Source organism: Chiloscyllium punctatum, chromosome 6 (genome assembly GCF_047496795.1).
Source record: "Chiloscyllium punctatum isolate Juve2018m chromosome 6, sChiPun1.3, whole genome shotgun sequence".
NCBI classification, from domain to species: domain Eukaryota; kingdom Metazoa; phylum Chordata; class Chondrichthyes; order Orectolobiformes; family Hemiscylliidae; genus Chiloscyllium; species Chiloscyllium punctatum.
This window is the reverse complement of record NC_092744.1, coordinates 74,577,454-74,598,275: the sequence shown is the minus strand read 5'-3', so window position 1 is coordinate 74,598,275 and position 20,822 is coordinate 74,577,454. Positions and strand designations below refer to the sequence as shown.

General features: G+C 40.3%; 1 protein-coding gene across 8 annotated transcripts in view; it reads left to right on the top strand.

Moving 5' to 3' along the window:
* amer3 (APC membrane recruitment protein 3) overlaps positions 1-20,822 on the top strand; it is a 147,633-nt gene that overhangs the window by 52,528 nt on the left and 74,283 nt on the right. Inside the window, exon 3 of one of the 8 annotated variants that reach the window (XM_072572926.1) lies at positions 19,204-19,275. The exons of the other annotated variants lie outside the window; for them this stretch is intronic. Within the exon in view, the coding sequence (XP_072429027.1) occupies positions 19,204-19,227 (24 nt within the window). The 3' untranslated portion in view covers positions 19,228-19,275. Of the gene's footprint in view, positions 1-19,203; positions 19,276-20,822 lie in introns of those variants that run through there. 8 annotated transcript variants of the gene reach the window in all.

Here is a 20,822-nt window from a genome sequence, read left to right as displayed (position 1 = left end):
AAAGGCAGGCTCTCTGTCCCACAGCTTCTTGTGGATCCCCGGGACTGCACCTCGACCTAATGGGAGGGTAAGGAAAAAGAAAACTTTCTTCAGGCCCACAGGCAGTCCAGGTGGAACTTTCACTGTGAATGGAATATTTTTAAATATATGCTCACTTTTCATCATCCCCTGAGTGATTCACAGTCAGTGTAGCTGCAGCTTCTTGTGAAGATGAATTTTTCAATATCTTTCCTTGAAGTATCCTTCCCTCATTTGAATCCATCTTCTCCTGAAGACCATAAGACTATAGGTATGCCATTTGGCCCATCAAGCCTGCATCACCCTTCACTAATATCATGGCTGATCTGATAATTCTGAACATCTCTTCCCTGCCTTTTTCCCATAACCCCTTGATTCCCTTAGTGATTATGTGTCTGTTTAACTCAGCCTTGAATATACTTAACAACCCAGCCTCAACAGGGCTCTGTGGTAAAGAATTCCACAGGTTCAGTACTCTCTGAGAGAAAAGTAATCCTCCTCAACTCGATATTAAATGGGTGACATCTTGCTTTGAGATCATGTTCTTCAGTTGTAGATTCTCTCACCATGGGAAATGACCTCTCTGCATCTGCCATAGCGTCAGAAACGGAAACAGACCCATCGGTCCAACTCATCCATGCCGAGTCGATATCCCAACCTAATCTAGTCCCATTTGCCAGCACATGTCTGATATCCCTCCAAACCCTTCCTATTCATATGCCCATCCAGATGCCTTTTAAATGTTGCAACTGGACCAGCCTCCACCACTTCCTCTGGCAGTTCATTCCATACACGCACCACCCGCTGCATGAAAAAGTTGCCCCTTAGGTCCCTCTCACACTAAACCTATTCCTTCTAGTTCTGGACTCCCCCACCCCAAGGAAGAAACTTTGTCTATTTATACTATCCATGCACCTCATGATTTTATAAATCTCTATGAGGTCTCCCCTCAGCCTCTGACGCTCCAGGGAAAACAGGCCCAGCATATTCAGCCGCTCCCTATAGCTCAAACTCTCCAACCCTGGCAACATCCTTGTAAATCTTTTCTAAACCCTTTCAAGTTTCACAACATCCTTCCAATAGAAGGGAGACCAGAATTGCACACAACATTCCAAAAGTGGCCTAACTAATGTCCCGTACAGCCGCAACATGCCTCCTAACTTCTGTACTCAATACTCTGACCAATAAAGGAAAGCATACCAAATGCCTTCTTCACTATCCTATCTATCTGCGACTCCACTTTCAAGGAGCTATGAACCTACACTCCAAGGTCTCTTTGTTCAGCCACACTAACTAGGACCTGACTATTAAGTGTATAAATCCTGCTAAAATTTGCTTTTCCAAAATGAGGCAACAAGCATTTATTTAAATTAAACTCTATCTGGCACTTCTCAGCTCACTGGCCCATCTAATCAAGATCCTGTTGTAATCTGAGGTAACCCTCTTCACTGTCCTCTACACCTCCAATTTTGGTGTCATCTGCAAACTTATTAACTGTACCTCTTATGCTCGCATCCAAATCATTTATGTAAATGACAAAAAGTAGAGGGCCCAGCACCGATCCTTGTGGCACTGCACTGGTCACAGGCCTCCAGTCTGAAAACCAACCATCCACCACCACCCTCTGACTTCTACCTTTGAGCCAGCTCTGTATCCAAATGGCTAGTTCTCCCTGTATTCTATGAGATCTAGGAGAAAGTGAGGACTGCAGATGCTTGAGATCAGAGCTTAAAAATGTGTTGCTGGAAAAGCGCAGCAGGTCAGGCTTGAGATCTAACCTTGCTAACCAATCTCTTATGGGAACCTTGTTGAACACCTTACTGAAGTCCATATAGATTATGTCCACCACTCTGCCCTTATCAATCCTCTTTGTTACTTTTTCCAAAAACTCAAACAAGTTCATGAGACATGATTTCCCACGCATAAAGCCATGTTGACTATCCCTAATCAGTCCTTGCCTTTCCAAATACATGTAAATCCTATTCCCCAGGATTCCCTCCAACAACTTGCCCGCCACCGATGTCAGGCTCACTGGTCTATAGTTCCCTGGCTTGTCCTTTCCGCCCTTCTTAAACAGTGGCAACATGTTAGCCAACCTCCAGTCTTCCGTCACCTCACCTGTGACTATCGATGATACAAATATCTCAGCAAGAGGCCCAGCAATCACTTCCCTAGCTTCCCACAGAGTTCTAGGGTAGACCTGATCAGGTCCTAGGGTTTTATCCGCCTTTATGCGTTTCAAAACATCCAGCACTTCCTCTTCTGTAATATCGACATTTTTCAAGATGTCAGCATCTATTTCCCCACATTTTAAATCTTCCATGTCCTTTTCCACAGTAAATACTGACGCAAAGTACTCGTTTAGTATCTTCCCTATCTCCTGCGGCTCCGCACAAAGGCCGCCTTGATGATCTTTGAGGGGCCCTCTTCTCTCCCTAGTTGCCCTTTTGTTCTTAATGTATTTGTAAAAACCCTTTGGATTATCCTTAATCCTATTTGCTAAAGCTATCTCATGTCCCCTTTTTGCCCTCCTGATTTCCCTCTTAAGTATATTCCTACTGTCTTTCTACTCCTCTAAGGATTCAATCGATTTCTCCCGTCGAAACCTGACAATATGTTTCCTTCCTTTTCTTAACCAAACCCTCAATTTCTCTAGTCATCCAGCATTCCCTACACCTACCAGCCTTTCCTTTCACCCTAACAGGATATACTGTCTCTGGACTCTTGTTATCTCATTTCTGAAGTCTTCCTATTTTCCAGTTGTCCCTTTACCTGCAAACATCTGTGCCTAATCAGCTTTTGAAAGTTCATGCTTAATACCGTCAAAATTAGCATCCCTCCAATTTTGTACTTCAACTGTTAGATCTAATCTATCATTTTCCATCACTATTTTGAAACTAATAGAGTTATGGTCATTGACCCCAAAGTGATTCCCCAATGACCCCTCGGCCACCTGCCCTGTCTTATTTCCCAAGAGTAGGTCAAGTTTTGCACCTTCTCTAGTAGGTACATCTACATACTGACTCAGAAAATTTTCTTGTACACACTAAGCAAGTTCCTCTCCATCTAACCCTTAATACAATGGCAGTCCCAGTGTATGTTTGGAAAGTTAAAATCCCCGAGCATAACCACCCTATTATTCTTACAGATAACTGAGATTTCCTTACAAATTTGTTTCTGAATTTCCCACTGGCTATTAAGAGGTCTATAGTACAATTCCAATTCAAGCCCCAAAGGATCTTAATTAAGTTTAATTCCATATCCTTTACAATCTGTAAATTTTCACAGAATAGAATCCCTATGCTGTGAAAGCATGCCATTCAGCCCATCAAGTCCAAACCAAACCTCCAAAGAGCATCCCACCTAATCCCTGCCTTCCCCATAGCTAATTCACCTTGCCTGAACACTATGAGCAATTTCGGCAAAAGTGAGGACTGCAGATGCTGGAAACCAGAGTTTAGATCAGACTGGTGCTGGAAAAGCACAGCAGGTCAGGCAGCATCCGAGGAGCAGGAAAATCGACATTTCAGGCAAAATCCCTTCATCCTGATGCCTGATGCTACCTGACCTGCTGTGCTTTTCCAGCACCACTCTGATCTAAACTATGAGCAATTTAGCATGGCCAATCCGCCTAACCTGCACATCTTTGAATTGTAGGAGAAAATCCACAGTTCACAGGGGGAATGTACAAATTCCACACAATCACCTGAGGGTGGAATTGAACCTGAGTCCCTACGCTGTGAGGCAACATTGCTGACCACTCAGCCACTATGCCATCTTGGCTGTCAAAATCTCAGCTGTCATCCTCTACTCCCCCAAATGCCATCAGATCTTCCTCATAGCTCATTGCAAACCAGCCTTGCTACCTTCTCTGCATTGCCTCCAGCATGTGCGTGGCCAGAACAAGAACACAATACATGACGCAAGGCATGCTCTGATTATTTCAAGTTTTACTATCATCATTTATATTATATTGTTTGGACTATACACGGCCATAAAATATTGTTGGATGTGAAGATTCCTGCTCAGAATTGTCCTTACTTAACCAACCAAGAATTTGAAGCCTTCTTCAGCTTTATCATTAGCTATGGCCACACGCTTGAAGACGTATGGGCGCTTAACCCCTTTTTCTCTTCTACCTTGCACTTCACACAGCTGCATTACATTTTATCTGTCACCTACGTGAATTCTCCAACTCATTCTCCAATGTTTCAGTTGACTGTTCTGATTCCACTGCCTTTCTTTCATTTTGTTATCCTACTCAGTTTAGACTGCTTCCACTGGGTTTACTGAAGTGAGGCCAATTTCTAGTTATTTGTTCTTAGGATGTGGACATAACTGGTCAAGCCAGCATTTATTGCTCATCCTCAATTGTCCTTGTGAAGGTAGTAGTGAGATTCACTTCTTGAACCACTGCAACCGCTTTAGGCTCATCTACCATGTTTTTCTACAAGGTAAAAACAATGACTGCAGATGCTGAAAACCAAATACTGGATTAGTGGTGCTGGAAGAGCACAGCAGTTCAGGCAGCATCCAACGAGCAGCTGCTGTGCTCTTCCAGCACCACTAATCCAGTACCATGTTTTTCTTCCCAGTCATGGTTTGATATAAATGAGTGATGTGCTGGACCATTTTAGGGTCCTGCCAGGCATTGACTTCATTGATGTGGAGCTCCAACTATATGTCGGCCAGACTGGGTAAAGACAGATTTCTTTCCCAGAAGAATGTTAGTAAACCAAATGGGATTGTATGACATCCAGTAGTTTCATGATCATTACTGGGACTAGGACTTATTTCCAGTTTTATTAATTAATTGAATTTAGATTCCTCTGCCACCACTTGAATTAGTCCCCATTCATATAAATTAGAAAGAATACATATCATGCGCCAAACTTTGAGATACCAGACATGATCAGTTCTTCTCTCTACTCAGACAGGACTCTGATAGTTAGAACATAGAACATAGAAAATTACAGCGAAGTACAGGCCCTTCGGTCCTCGATGTTGCGCCGCCCTGTCATACTAATCTGAAGCCCATCCCACCTACACTATTCCATGTATGTCCATTTGCCTGTCCAGTGACGACTTAAATGCACTTAAACTTGGTGAATCTACTACTGTTGCAAGCAAAGCATTCCATACCCTTACTACTCTCTGAGTAAAGAAACTACCTCTGACATCTGTCTTATACCTATCTCCCCTCACTTTAAGGTTGTGTCCCCCCGTGTTTGCCGTCCCCATACTTGGAAAAAGGCTCTCCCTGTCCACCCTATCTAACCCTCTGATTATCTTGTATGTCTCTATTAAGTCACCTCTCAACCTTCTTCTCTCTAACGAGAACAGCCTCAGGGCCCTCAGCCCTTCCTCGTAAGAAATTCATTCCATACCAGGCAACATCCTAGTAAATCTCCTCTGCACCCTTTCCAAAGCTTCCACATCCTTCTTATAATGCGGTGACCAGAACTGTACACAATACTCCAAGTGTGGCCGTACCAGAGCTTTGTACAGCTGCAGCATAACCTCCTGGTTCCAGAACTCAATCCCTCTATTAATAAAAGCCAAAATCCTGAAACCTTCTTAACAACCCTGTAAATCTGGGTGGCAACTTTCAGGGATCTGTGTACATGGACACCGAGATCTCTCTGCTCATCTGCACTCCCAAGAATCTTACCATTAGCCCAGTACTTTGCATTCTGATTACACCGTCCAAAGTGTATCACCCCACACTTGTCCAAATTAAACTCCAGTTACTCATCATCTCTGACCATGTAATGAGTTTCTTACTGAGTGTGGCCATAGCTAATAATAAAGCTGAAGAAGGCTTCAAACTCTTGGTTGGTTAAACCTTGAGCTTATCTATTAGCACGTTGGGTGACATTAGAAAATCCTTTCAGAATTGTATTACTTGAAGAGAATTTCACTCTTTTAAATGGGAAACAAATCCCCATTGTGATCTTCTGTCAGCTATGCTGCTATCTTCTTGTTTAACAACATTTCTGTCGCCAGGAGGTATTGTTGCCTCTCTTCAATAAAAAAGGATCATGGGAAGGCTGACATCAGGGAGATAGGCATGTGTTATTTTACTGTAAAACTCACATGGCTATGTACTATGAAATAATCTCTCTGCAGCTTGAGGAAGAAAAGCAAGTATCTGTTTTGTTCAATGGTCAAAATTCTCCAGAAAATGTTTACAGCACACTACAAAACACAAATGAGGCAAAAACAATTAAATTATTCCTGGACCTTTCATATGGAAGAAAAATGACTTTTTCCCCTCTTGTCCCTTTTCCCTTCCCCCTACAGCACTTCTACAATCTGAATCTTTCCCAGTATAGTTGAAAACAATTAGAAGGTTTTTTTTGGAGGAAGCTACTCAAAAGTTAAAGATTGTTTTTCCTCGGCAAAGGACACACTCTGCAGATTTTGCAAAGGAAATTCCAATTTTAAAATCACTTAACACCATTTCCCTGCCAAAGAACAGTCATTAAATGGAACAGTCAGCAGTATGCAAAATAATTTCAAAAATAGATGAACATAGTGCAGTGACAATTTTAATCACTTAGCTGAATGCACGACTGAGATATAATAATAAGTGTATCTTTCAGATTTCAGAGGTTGTCCACTGGCTATCTATTAACTGCATTGAATCGTACAATTTCCTTCTTCCAAGCAAACTAAATTATATTGCTTAAAAGAAGACTTTTTTTTTGTTGAAGGCTTTCATCTTGACATTCAGGATCATTTTCAAGTGCACTGGGTTCAAGAGGAATAAGCAACATTTATACTGGATGACAGGAGGGTGCTCCAAGGTTGATAAGTGGATTCTGATCAGTACAGACATTGCCATGGAGAATGCACCAATTATTGCTGATTGACGGTTAACCACCAGCTTTTGTTTAAATTTTTAAAAATGTCACATTGACTCTGACTGGTCAGAGCACTGTCCTGTGAAATTAACTGGCAAACGGCTGTCACCGAATTTGTTGAGTTGAAACAATTGCAGTACAAGTGCAACTTTGCAATAGCTTTTTTTTGACAGGATCCAAGCTTGTAGGTGAATTCACCCACAATTATCCTTACTCAATAATCCTTACCCGGAAGGAACTCAGCACAGTGTCATAGAGTCCTAGAAATATACAGCAAGGAAACAGACCCTTCAGTCCCACTCGTGCATGCCAACCAGATATCATAAATTAATCTAGTCCCATTTGCCAGCACTTAGCCGATATCCCTCTGAACCCTTCCTATTCATGTACCCATCCAGATGTCTTTTAAATGTTGTAATTGTACCAGCCTCCACCACTTTCTATGGCAGCTCATTCCATACACACGCCACCCTCTGTGTGAAAAAGTTGCCCCATTTGGACCCTTTTAAATCTTTCCCCTCTCACCATAAACCTATGCCCTCTAGTTCTGGACTCCCCTACCCCAGGGAAAAAGACCTTATCTATTTATGCTATGATAAATACTTTAATCCAATGTGATACTTCTTTGCTGGAGCAAGCTAAGGTTAAACCTGGAATCCCACTCATTCCCCGATGCCCTCTATCTGCCTCTCTTTTAAAAACGTATCTAATTTCCTCTTAAAAATGTAATGGTGTTTGCTATAAGCACTCACCATGGCCAAGCATTCCAAGCTGTGACTAGAGTCTGTTTACAAAAATTCCTACTAATTAGTGCCTTCATTCTCAGTGACCAGATTTAATTGCTAACCACCCTCATTTCTGCCTTCCAACCAGAAGGAAGTCTTTATCTATTCATCTGATGTGCACTCTTCAGAAATTTAAGATCTCTATTAAATCTCATCTTACTCTTCTTTGATCCAGTGGAGTTAATTGCAGTATCTCCAGCCTCTCTTCTACTACAGTCTCTTATCACTGCTACAGTTCATGCTGTGCACTTACTATGGCTTTAATTTCCTTTCTATTATGGAGTGTCTAGCTTTAGCCAGTCTTTTAATTGTAGTCAAAACATTGCGTTGCAGTTGTGCTTCATGCTCCAATTTACAAAAACATAAATGTAAGTGATTTTATCTATGACTTTATGTACCTGCACTCACATTTCCAAGGTGTTACATATTTCCACTCTTTGATCTCTGTCCTTCCAAACATAAGAATATGGGAACAGAAGTAGGCCATTCGGTCCCTTGACTCTGTTCTACCACTCGAGATCATGGCTAATCTGTAGCTTAACTCAATCTACGTGCTTTGGCCCATATCCTTTAATACCTTTGTTTAACAAAAGCCCGTCTATCATTCTCAGACGATATCAGTTCTATAATCTCTAACCAATAGAATGAGTTTAGCTTTCTCTACCCTGTCTTTTCCTGTTAATATCAGATCACCTGTTAACCTTCTAAATTCTCGAGGAAACAGAGCTAATTTGCATAATCTTTCTTTTTAACTTAATCCTTGAAATGCGGGTGTCATTTTTGTAAACCTATGATGTACTGCTTTTAAGGCAATCCAAATCGTTCTGCTATAACACACATTGTGTCAATGCGAGTTTGCTAGAACACAATTGACAAATTGGGGATGCTGTTTCTACAGTGCAAACTTTTAACATGTGTGTTGGCTGTAACACAATTACATTGCCAACACTTTAATCACTGTTTCTAAAGTGCAATTTTTCTATAACGCGGTGTTGCACAAAAACACCACCCTCGCATTATAGAAGAATTGATAGTATATCCTTTCTAAGGAGTGGTGCCCAGATCAGCTTACAGTACTCTAAATGGGGTCTAAACAAGGCCTTGTATAAAGCAGCATAAATTCTGCACCTTTACACTCCAGTCCTCTGGATAGAAAACATTCATCATTTTTCCCTTGCTTTATACTCCATTACTTGCTTTTGTCCAGAATGCAGTTCTTTGGATTTGTTGACTTTAACTTACAGAGTGTATCTATTCTGCCTGCTAGTCCATGTTTTATCGAAGTTTTTGATGAACACTATTTGTGTGTTGTCGGTAAATTTTGAGTTCGCAATCCATCTACCAAGTCGAGTTATTTTATGCGTCCAGAACAACACTCAGTACAGGCTGAGAACTGAAAAGAAATTCCATTGCAACATAATCAATGATTTGGAGATGCCAGTGTTGGACTGGGGTGTACAAAGCTAAAAATCACACAACACCACGTTGATATGCACCACCTGATGTAGGAGCAGCGCTCTGAAAGCTAGTGCTTCCAAATAAACCTGTTGGACTATAACCTAGTGTTGTATGATTTTTAAGATAATCGATGGATCTGAAAGGCTACGTTTTACAAGAAAATTGTCTAAATGTCAATTTGTAAAGTTTCATGAAGGGTCCGTCTTGGTGACCCCTTTGCACGCTATACTAGTTTGCTCGCCTTCTTACATGTGCACCATGACTCAATGATCGCATTTAGGTTTTACACTATTTTTAACTCAACAACGGTGTAAGTACCTACCACTGCTGGGCACCCTGGGATTCCTGACACCAGCAGCAATTTGAAGCTGAGCCTTGCACCAGGTCATGTGCTACCAGCCAGGAGTTAACCCTCACTCTGCACGTAGTGAGAGGACATTGTAAAGCAAGTGCTTCTGAGGGCACATAGGTGATACATTGCAAATATAAGTCCATCCTTGTAAATGCATTACTATTTAAGAACCAAGCAATGCAGCTTACTTGTTCCTCGCGTCATCTTATCTTAGATCCCATTCTAAGGGAATGCTACTCTTTCCTCAGCGTCCAGTGTAGTCAAACATTACCTTACTGCTCAATGTAGGAGCATCACACACTAGAAAGCCTTCAAATCACTAAAAATATTCACTTTCATTCAGCAACAGCAAGGTAAAGAAAAACAATAAATAAAAGCTGCCATTGCTTTTGAACAGAAAGGAAGCACTTGCTTTTTGAGCAGCAACAAATTGACTGTCACTGCATCCAAATCAAGTTCAATTATGTCCTGCCTGATGTTGCAGTGTTCTGTAATGCAGAAGATGATGTTCCTCCTGCTCAATGTCCTCATGTACCTTCTTGGAAGACTGCTGCCATTCTTTCAGCCCCAACTTTGCTCCAGTTGTGCTAGGATAACGTGGCACACTTTGTCTGGGCTGTACTCAAGGTCTCTATAGACCAATCCAGACATTGGAACCTGAACTTGTGGAGGCCTATCGTCTGCTCCACCATGGTCCTGATCATATCTAACTCAGCCTCAACTGACACCTTGACAGCCACCAGGACAGGATGGCCATCCAACCCTTCAGGTTAGAGGTCCTGCTCCTGCAATGACCTGAGACATCCTCAGCCTGTGACTGCACTGTGCCTTGCTCGTCTGGAGGAAATTCTATTGGAAATGGTATCTCTGGCATAATGTACCTCCTGTGCATCCTGAGGGGCCTGTCAGCTATGATGTCTTCATGTGGAGGCTGTTCGGTGTCTGGAGGTTGCTGCTGGTCCTGGGCTTGCAAACATGTTCGATTCTTCTCGATTTCTCTGCACCTTTGCTGTCGCAGAATGATGATAACCTGTTGTCCCTGGATCCTTTGCTCACAGTTTCAGCAAACCAGTGTATGAAATATCAGAAAGAATACAGGTCCTTAATAATGGGAACACTCAGCATTCACACTACTCACAATGGGATATGGAGGACTCCAACAAAGAGGGCCATGGTATGTCTCTACATAGATCTTTGACATTATATTATTGAAATAGAAATAGCACAAGCCATGTTATTTCACTTAAGTAGAGTAAGAGATTGTAAATCTTGCATAATTACTGATACCTTGTCCTCCCATGTCACATATGAGTATGTTGAGAAATACTTGCATTTCAAGGTGAGAGGAAATCACTTACATGCCCTCATGTAGATTCCAGCACCCTGGGATTTCTTTGTGAATTATAGCCCAAAGGCAATACCTTTAAGGTTACCTGTGGTCACTTCTGCTTCACAGAGATGTCTACGATCAATCTGTAATGACCAATGAGATCATCAAGATTACTTGCAACCAGGATTTGTATCAGCTGGACACTGTGTACATCTCGCATGCAGGTAAATCTGATTGTAGGTGACTTTAGCGCATTCTGAAAGTATCTGATTAACCCAGTTGGTGCTTGAAAGGCCTCATGTTGCTCACAAATAGTGCCTTTGTGCTCAGACACACAAAAAAAACTTACTCCACCCACTCCAAGCTTGGTCTGAGGTGTTGGCTGCTGCTGTTCAAGATGTGGGCCCAGACAAAGAATTAGCGAGGGGGCGTCTCCTGGCTTTCGTGTTGGGAATTGTTGCTATCTAGTTTGTCACTGTCATGTAGGAGAATCAGAAACTGTGAATCAATGATGTGAGATTAGATATTAACGCTACACAAATAGGCCCCTCGCTGTTCACTAGCAAAATTATCATCTCACTGATAAAAAATTGATTGCAGAATCAGCTTTTTACTTGATGTCAGGAATCTCATTTTCCCAACCTCACCATATTTTCCCAACTGATATGTCTACACCCACACTGTTCAGGGCTGGGAAGATTCCGCCTAAAATAATTTTGAGTTTACTCATTGGATTCCATCAGCTGATTTGTGCAGCAAAGGCCATTTTTAACAATGCAGGTCTCATACAGTGATGAATATAGTGCATTTATATTCCAAGCTAGTCTGGCACTGTTTAAGATCATGTGATTGCAGAAACTGTGAAATGAAATGCTCAAACTGATTTGCCCAATGGTGATTGAATGATTATTTAAAAATGCCTTTGTCCATTCTCCTTCAGTGTATACCCAAAGATGGAATAGGGTTAAACTGTCTGCTTAGGACACAATATTACAGGAATCTTTGTTAATCCATAAGAAACTATTATAAACAAACACTTGTTAATAAAATGGTAATTGTTGCACAATAGCTGCTTGGAAAAGAAAAAGTAAATCATACTTAATGAAGTATGTGGTTAATATTTACTGCAAAATGTGAGGTCTGTGATGAAAAGAAATTCCTGCAGCACATTTGTTGGCAGATCAAATCTATTATGGAAAGTGGCATACTGAAGGAATGTGAAAACTTTAATAGTTTCCAGATGTCTCCAGAGATTCTTTTGAAATTCACATGTTTTTGAGATAACATTTCCTTTCCAGGAATCCTCCTGGCATTACAGGCTTACGAAATATTATACACTGAAGCCAACGTAACTGTGCTTCTCAATAATTGACACTTTGGGCCAATTTCAACCCAAAATCATTAAGATAACCAAAACCATTGATGTTTGATTAGCCAAGAAGGTGAACTGCCTGGGTTGCAAATTCTGAAATGGTTATTAAGTTACAGTAGTGATGAGAACCTTTTAAGAATTCAGCAACATTTCAGCATCAAATTAAGCTGTCACATGTTGCGGTTTAGCCAATAGAATGTGTATTCAAAAATATTTGTTCAGTTTTGGATATCTATTACTTGCTGTGTCCATGCCAACACTTTGATAAACTTACCCAATTATTAATATACTCCAGCTCCTTGCTCACAGCCTTACAAATATTGCTCTTCAAATATGCATCTAATTTCCTTATGAAATATACCACTGAAGTTACTTCCTTCACCCTTTCAGATAGTGCACTACTGAATGTAAAAACTGCCTGAGGAAACATTCTCCTAATTTTCAGCCAATTAAATTCACGCGTAAGTATTACCTCCAAAGCCATGATCTTCTGCATCCCCTCTCCACATACACCTAACCTTTGCCACCAATTCCACCTTGCCTTGAGCCACTTCCTCAGGTTAATTCAGTCTGTCTTAAACTTCAGTATTCTACTCAACTCTTATCTGAGTTTCCAAACTATACACTCACTATGACAAAAGAAAATTACCTTCTGTCATCTCCAATTTTCTCATTTATGATGATGTCTTCAGTTGCCTAGCCTCCATACTCTCAAATTCCAAATCCTACATCCCACCACACTCTCTTTTAACAGTGTACTTAAAAGCCAACTCGTTGATCAAGATTGTGGTCAGTCCTCTTTCTTTACTGTCCATTCCTTGCTAGTGAAATAATATACAGTATAATGTAAAGGCAGCACAGCATTGGATCTTAAGGAAGTCAGATCCACCATATAGATCCCCTCATAGTATTAGCAATAAAGTCTGAATTAATTAATATAACTTGTACCCAGTGCTATCATGCAATAAACTGCATCTTATTTAAGTTAATTCTCATTAAAATATTTAATGGTTTTCCTCTGATATGTTAGACTAAGTAGGCTCTTAGGCCAAGTCAGAAAACAAAGATGGTGACAATTATATAACTGATCACATGTTGGCCATGGTTGGCATCATAGACAGCTTGAATTTGTACATTCAGAGACTTGGGGAACAGATGGATTAGTCGTAAGTGTAATCATATAAATGAATGGTTAGTGATGAGGAAGAAATGCTTGAGGGAGGTTTTGTATAAGATAATGGTTCTGAAAGGATTAATGGTAAAGACTGCAGTAAGATCCATTCAAACTTGTGACATTATAAGGATTTTAAGTAGGGAAAGGCAGAACATCTTGAGGAAGACAGACCTACTGTCTCGGTCTCCTCATAGTCTTTGTAACTGAGCTGCTTCCCTAGTGGTTTTCCTCCATTGCTTTAGATGAAGTCGGCCCTGTAGACCAATCTAGAAAATGATGATAGTGCCAGAAATCTACCCAACCATGTGTTGGCAGCTGTTGGCATTGCATTCTCTTATAACATGAAGGAACCTTGGGAATTCTTTTCTTTAGTAAATGCTCCACAAATGCAACTTATTTTTGCTATCTCAGTAACAGAAAGGTGTTAGCGTTAAACCTCAAAGGATAATAATCTGCAGTTCTAACTTGTGACATGTACGTAATTTTTAAAACAAAACAAATGAACTTGGGTTGGGGCCACACCACACAAGATGAGTAAATGAATTCAAATGATGTTGGTAAATTTTTGGCATTACAACATACCTTGCCTTGGCCGTTTGACACAACGTATGTGTTTACAATTTGCCTGCAGACTCGTGACTTAATGTCTCCCAAATGCAAGCCACGAAGCTTCCATTTCAGCTTCTGAGGGTGAATTTTCCACTGCTAGTTGGATCATTCCTGGCAACAGGATTCAGATGGGCAGGCATCTTGAAATTTGTAATGTGAAAACCTGATTGATTCCTGCTGGAATTTCAATGCAGAGAATTTTCCATTTGGGTTATTGTTGATAGATACTCTGAATGAGAAGTTTAGTTTATTTTACAATGGCTGAAGCATGTGCGAATCGGAACCTACGTAATTTCCTCTGTATTGAAATACTTTGTGCAGTAAATCCATTTATCTCCTTTGCATATAACTTCTCAGTGCAAAGGAGCTCTTAAAAGGGTATCAACATTTGTAATTAATTTTTGTTTTCTTCTTCACATTTTTTAAAATGGCTTTGCTCATTCACTGTACCTTCGTTTTATTTTGTTTTGCTTTTCAACAACAGAACCTGATTATTATGTTTCTGTGGAAACAAATCGTATTGGTTGCTGAATCATGAGTAAGCTAAGTGTAGATTTGGCATTTGCAAATGTTTATCAGGAGAGAACAACTGTTCAGGAGCAGCCACACTGGCAACTTTGATTCAGTAAATCAGATTTTCTAGCGGTCTTTGCAACTCCAATGGCGAAGCCTAGTGAGGTTAATGAGCACGCACTTTTCAGGAGCTAGGCAATGGAGTTATTTCCCTGGAGGCAACTTTGTAACCCAACAAAAGACGGAAGACAGTCTCCCAGCTTTGGAGGCCACCTAGCACTCAAAGATTGGCAGTCCCACTATCACAGGTAGGCACTGCTGAGGTATGTAGGGTGGCATGAAACATCCACATTCCCACTCACTGGTCACAAAGGGAAATAAAAGGAGGGATGAAATAGGGCCACCAGAAAGGAGAAATGAAACACCAGGAACTGTTGTGGTTGCTGCCATTTAATAGTGCACCACCATCCTCATGGAATGGATCCTCTGACATCAAGTGGCACTCACGCTGTCCTGTGGCCACATGGAGGTGCCTCCGCTGAGTGGGTGGACTCGGCAGGGAACGGTTTTAGGACCTTGCAAAGCCACCCATTGGGGTCTATACTATGTAAATTGGCTGCCTGCATCCATGGAGGAGACAGGTGATCCAGGTTCCTATCTGGCCTGGTAAAAGTATTGGAAACCTTTGGACATCTCTTATTTCACTGTCCCATTTTTATCATGTCTCAGGTAGGGAAAGGAAACTGCTGCCCAAACAGTGGAAAAAACACCAAATCCATGTTACTGAGTCAAATTAGCAGGATATATTAAATTGCAAAATTGATTTGTAATGAATCTCAATTTTATTATTTTATAGTTGCAGTGGTCAAGTTTGAAACATCAATGCCACACATCTGACAAAACCCTAGCACTGAACTGTTATTCATCCATCATTAAGTCCCTAAATATATCTGTATCTCACTCCAAATCCTACCTTAAAGTTAAATGCTGTGTCCACAGTTTCTGTGTTAGTCAGTTATCGAATGCCATCGTGGGGATATCATTGCTTGCTCTTAATTTGTGTTTTCTTCCTCCCATACTAGCTTAGCAGTCATCTGAGAGATCAGCACTGTTATGGACCAGGCCAGACCCCCTCAAAACATTTCAAGAAAGTAGCCCAGATCCTAACTTTGCACGTTGTTTTAAGGAGTTGTAACACGAATATTCCAGGGATGCAGTTGGTCAAACCACGCAGTTTTAAACAAAACAGAATTGATTAACAAGATTACTAAATGAAACACAAACAAAAAAAGAACAGAACACTGAATAACTCAACCTATCTGAAAACCCAACAGATCATCCCAACTTAATGATGCTGTTCCAAATACTTGCAACGATCCCCATTAACATCCTTTGGCACAAAAGGTAAAATCAAACACAGGATCTTACAGGAGAGATGTCAGAGAGAGAGTACCAGCCTGCACCTGCTTCTTTGGGTTCACTAGCTTCAAAACTGCCTGACTGCTTTCAGTGAGTAGCCAGACTGGTAAAAACCAAATCAACCCAGAGAAAAGCTGAACTGGGAGGACTGTCCATTCCCTTTTCACTGTACAACTGTTTCTTTAAAACCTAACTGCCTGAGGCAGTATCTGTTAGCTATAATCAAATTGGTCCTAAAGCCTTTAAACTTAGACTTTTCAGAGTCTGTGTCTTTTATAACCCCACTGAAAAAAAAGGACCTTGTTAAAGGAGCAGCTTCGTCATAGCCCAGATGGTGACCACAACTGTATCAAACAGATAAATAAACTTTGGTCTACATATACAGCACTTTCATTTCATTGCCAACTGCATAATGGCAACAGTGAACTCCGACTTGCAGAAAGCAGTCAATAAAATCAACATGATTACTGTTAGGAGCAGTAGATCTTTGAGGTGGAAATTACAAGACGGATTAGAAATTGGCTGAATGCAAGGTATTAGACTCTAATTAGTGGAGTTGTCGCAGATGGAGAAATATAAATGCAGTACCTTTGAATCAGCTCTGGAAAGGCTCCTATTTCTGATGTTAAATAACATGGATTGAGACATTTCATATTAACTAAACTTCCAGATGAAACCAAAACAGAAGGAGACAGATGGTGGACTGAGTTACTTGAGATGAAATTCTATATAAATTATGAATTTGGGTCGGCATAATTTCTTGGCTTCAATACATATAGCCCTTCATCCTTTTTCATCAGGAATTTACATTCATTATTCACTATCCAGACATGTTAAAAAAAATTGTGTGATGTGGGTCTTACAGGCTGAGCTAGAATTTATTGCCCATTTCTAAGTTCCATTGAAAAGGTGATGATGAGTCATCCTCACAAACCAGTGAAGTCCATCTTGAGTGGTTAAGAATACCTCCAGTGCTATGAGGAAATGAATCTTTGGATTTTGACCCAGTGACAATGAATAAAAAGCAATATAGTTCCAAGTCAGGATGATGTGTGGCTTGGAGTGGGACTTGCAATCCATGTTGTACCCAAACATTTACTGTCCTTGTCCTTCTAAGTAATAGAGGTTACTGGTTTGTTGGTGAGCTACTGCCATGCAGCTTGAAGTTGGTATAAAATGCTACCACTGTAGATTGTTGTTTAAGGTGCTGAAAGAAGGGCCAGTCAAATGGACTGCTTTGACCTGGATACCTTCAGGCTTCTTGTGTGTTGTTGGAGGAGGACCCTACCAGATAAGTGGCCAGTGTTCCATCATAAACCTGATTTGTGCCTTGTAGATGGTAGATAGGCTTTGGGTTGTCAGAAGGTGAGGTACTCACTGGAGAATCCCCAGCCTCTGCCAAATAATTGTTTGGTCTGGGAATCATAGGAATGAATTCTATTCTTGTCACCCTTTAGTAACTGCTCATAAAATTGATACTTGTGGCAGCTAGAGTTAAGTGCACAGCAATATTTTAATAAAATTATGCCAAGACTTATGGTTTGAAAATAAGAAATGTCCCAAAAGGCACATTGAAAAAAGCCCTTAGGTGAGGAGGATGAACTGGCTGTCCTTGGTTATACACCACCCCCTTGATTGATTGCAGCAAGATTTCATTTAAAAAGGATTCTTTCCCTTGTGTACACCCTTCCCCCATAAAGGTGCACATGTTTTAAAACAAACCAATTTAGCCAGTGTTCCTTAGTTAACATAAACAATAAGTGTATTAGTTTCAAAACACTGGAAAAAAATAATTCAACACATACACACACACGTTAGAATTTGCAGGTGAGTACAGAAACATAAAAGTAAAAAAAAAATGTTAGATCAGTCTCTGAATTGCTCATGAAAAGCAAATGATTGAACATTGTGGCCATTGAGGTTGACATTATTGGTAGCATTGACATTAGTTGTTAAGCATTGATTTTAAGATTACCGGCTTTGGAGATTGATTGAAACTCTTCTGTCCTGATACCTTTCAGCAATGGCCAACTGGCAATATTCAGAGCAAGTGAGAGCTTCCATCCCTTTCTTTCCAGCAGTACGGGGCATTTGAACAGCAGTTCCCGGAGCTGTGACTTTCACAGCAGACCAGGACATTAGGCTACTAATTAATACACACAGTGTACATTTGAATCTCACTTTTAACCTTTGTCGATATTTATTCTTGAAAGGAGAAAAATGCAAATATGTCTTTCACCCAGACTGCTGTCATTTTTTTAACCATCATGTTTGCAGTCTGAGATAATCCTGTGAGATTACAAACTGAGTTTATAGTAAATTTTCTCTCTTTGAGGCTTCTTTGACAGCTCATCAGGTGAGATGTTCAAGAGTCTCTCTCACTCTCCATTTATCACAAAATTCTGTGGCAACCATTGGTTGTATGTACCTTTTAAAAAACCCATATTGCAATTAAGACTTGATATGTCCATAAGTGACGAGGGCTATGATCTGTAGGTCATGTCAGTAGGCACCATGTATGATGTTAATGTGAGAATGAGAAAAGGGTTCTTCAGTAATACCTGTTTACCTTTCCCAATTGCTCCCACACTCTCATACACACAGTTGACCAGAATACACACCCTCCACTCAGGTAATGCAAGGCTTGTGGTTTCTGATCCCCAGATTTAAGTGGCATGTCAAATATGATTCCACAAATATTTGCCTGCATTTTACCTACCTTCTGTCTCACATTCCGAATAAACATAGCCACTTATTTCACATTGTATTCAATTTTATTTTCCACCTCCTTAAATAAGCTCAAAGTGCTGTGCAAAGATCAGTTCTAAATAGATAATGAGAGATGAGCATTAAACATGACTTGGGGTCTTGTGCAATACCATCACAATTACTGCACTGAATTCTGATGTTGGAATGGAATTAGACTGTCATGATACACTCTTATGAAACCCAAAGGTCTGAAGAGATTTAATATGTGGATGAAATATATTAGTGTTTGTTTCTTGTTATAGATACAAAGTAATGTATTTGTTAACCTTTTAACCCTGAGATTCCCAGTTCCTTCAGAGAAATGACACGCCCTTTAGTTTCAGAATTTCCTTCTTTTCTAATCATGAACTGATAGCTGGGAAAATAAATATTTTGCAGCTCACAGTCTGATCTGTTATAACGTATTTTCTCACCACAATTAACTTCCAAATTTTAGATAAAATGCAAAACAAAACCTATGTATTTGCTGTGTGTATGAGTGCGTGTGTTTTTGATTCTGTATTATCTTTCACTATTTGCCATCTTCATTTCATTTTAGGAACATATAAACTTTCAGACATAATTGAACTGGATGACTACTTGGCCTTTAGGCAGGATACAAGTGAGTGTCTGCCAGATATGCTGTGTTTTTGTTATGACAGTACAAATGTAAGGATTGGATGGTAAATTAGACAATTTTTTTCTGACTATTTAACATTTTTGTTCAATGCCAGAGGCTAAGTATGCAGTTATTCACTTCACTTCCTCTTAACAACAGATCTGACCTGCCTAAACATGAAACCTTCTGTACAATCTGATCTGAAACATGCACTTAATATCTGATGAAATTAAGCTTCCAAGGATTGCATAGTACAAAGCTAAAAGTCTAGTTCAATTCATTTATACTGGGGAGGCTTGGGTACTATTTGTCTACATTAATTAGCAAGATAACAGAAAATTGGTTAACTATCATTTCAAATGTATCTTTTAGAAGAGTACAAAAATGTCAATCTGTATAGTATTTACTCAGATGTAAGTGGGCTCACAACTGTTTCTGCTCCCCATAATCTAATGTGGACCAAAGATAGTGTTTCCACTGCCAAATGCCAATGTGGATGAATCAATTCAATTCCTAAACTTCAGATGGAGGTGACCCAGCAAGCTTTGGTCTTATAAAGCATTTGTTTCTTTTTCCTGACTCACTCCAAACAGCAAAACATAGCTTCAAGCTGTCCCAAACTTGTAAATTATCATCAGTGATAATTTATAAAAGCACAATGGCTCAGTGTCATATTCCTTCCTACGTTTTCAAGTAGAGTTGCCAATCTGTTTCTAGTTTTCTCTGCCTCTGTGACTGGACACCCCACTGACCCTCAAGATCTCTCCCAAGATCATTCACGAGCGTAAAAAATTAACATGCAGATACAACAGGAAATTATGAAGGCAAACAGTACGTTCATAGAATCCCTCTGGAGGTATTCAGCCCATCAAGTCCACAACAACCCTCTGATAAGAATCCCACCCAAATCCAATATTTCCCATGGCTAATCCAACTAGCCCACCCACCACAGGCAGTTTAGCATGGCCAATCCACCTAACCTGTATATCTTTGGACTGTGGGAGGAAACCAGAGCACTAGGAGAAAACCCACACAGACACAGTGAGAATGTACAGACTCCATACAGACAGTTGCCCAAGGGTGGAATTGAACTTGGGTCCTTGTCACTGTGAGGCAGCAGTGCTAACCACTGGGCCACATTGGTCTTTATTACAAGTGAATTTGAATATAGGAGTAAATTTGTTTTGGTGCAATTATATAAAGTCTTGGTGAGAGGACATTTGGAGTATTACTTGTCTCCTTGCCTAAGTAAAGATATACGTGTCATTGAAAAAGTGCAATAAACTTTACCAAATTAATTCCTGCTTTGAACGATTATCCAATATTAACAAAGGTAAAATAGACTGGGCTTTTTCTCTAGAGTTTAGAAAAATGGGAGGTGATCTTGTTCAAACACACAATGTTCTTACAGGGACTGACAGAATTGATGCAGGTAGGATGTTCCCCCTAGCTTGGGGATCTAGAACTAGAGGAGACAGGCTCAGAATAAGGGATGGATCTTGTAGGATTGAGATAAAGTAGAAGTCCTTCACTTAGACGGTAGTGAATCTGTGGAACGT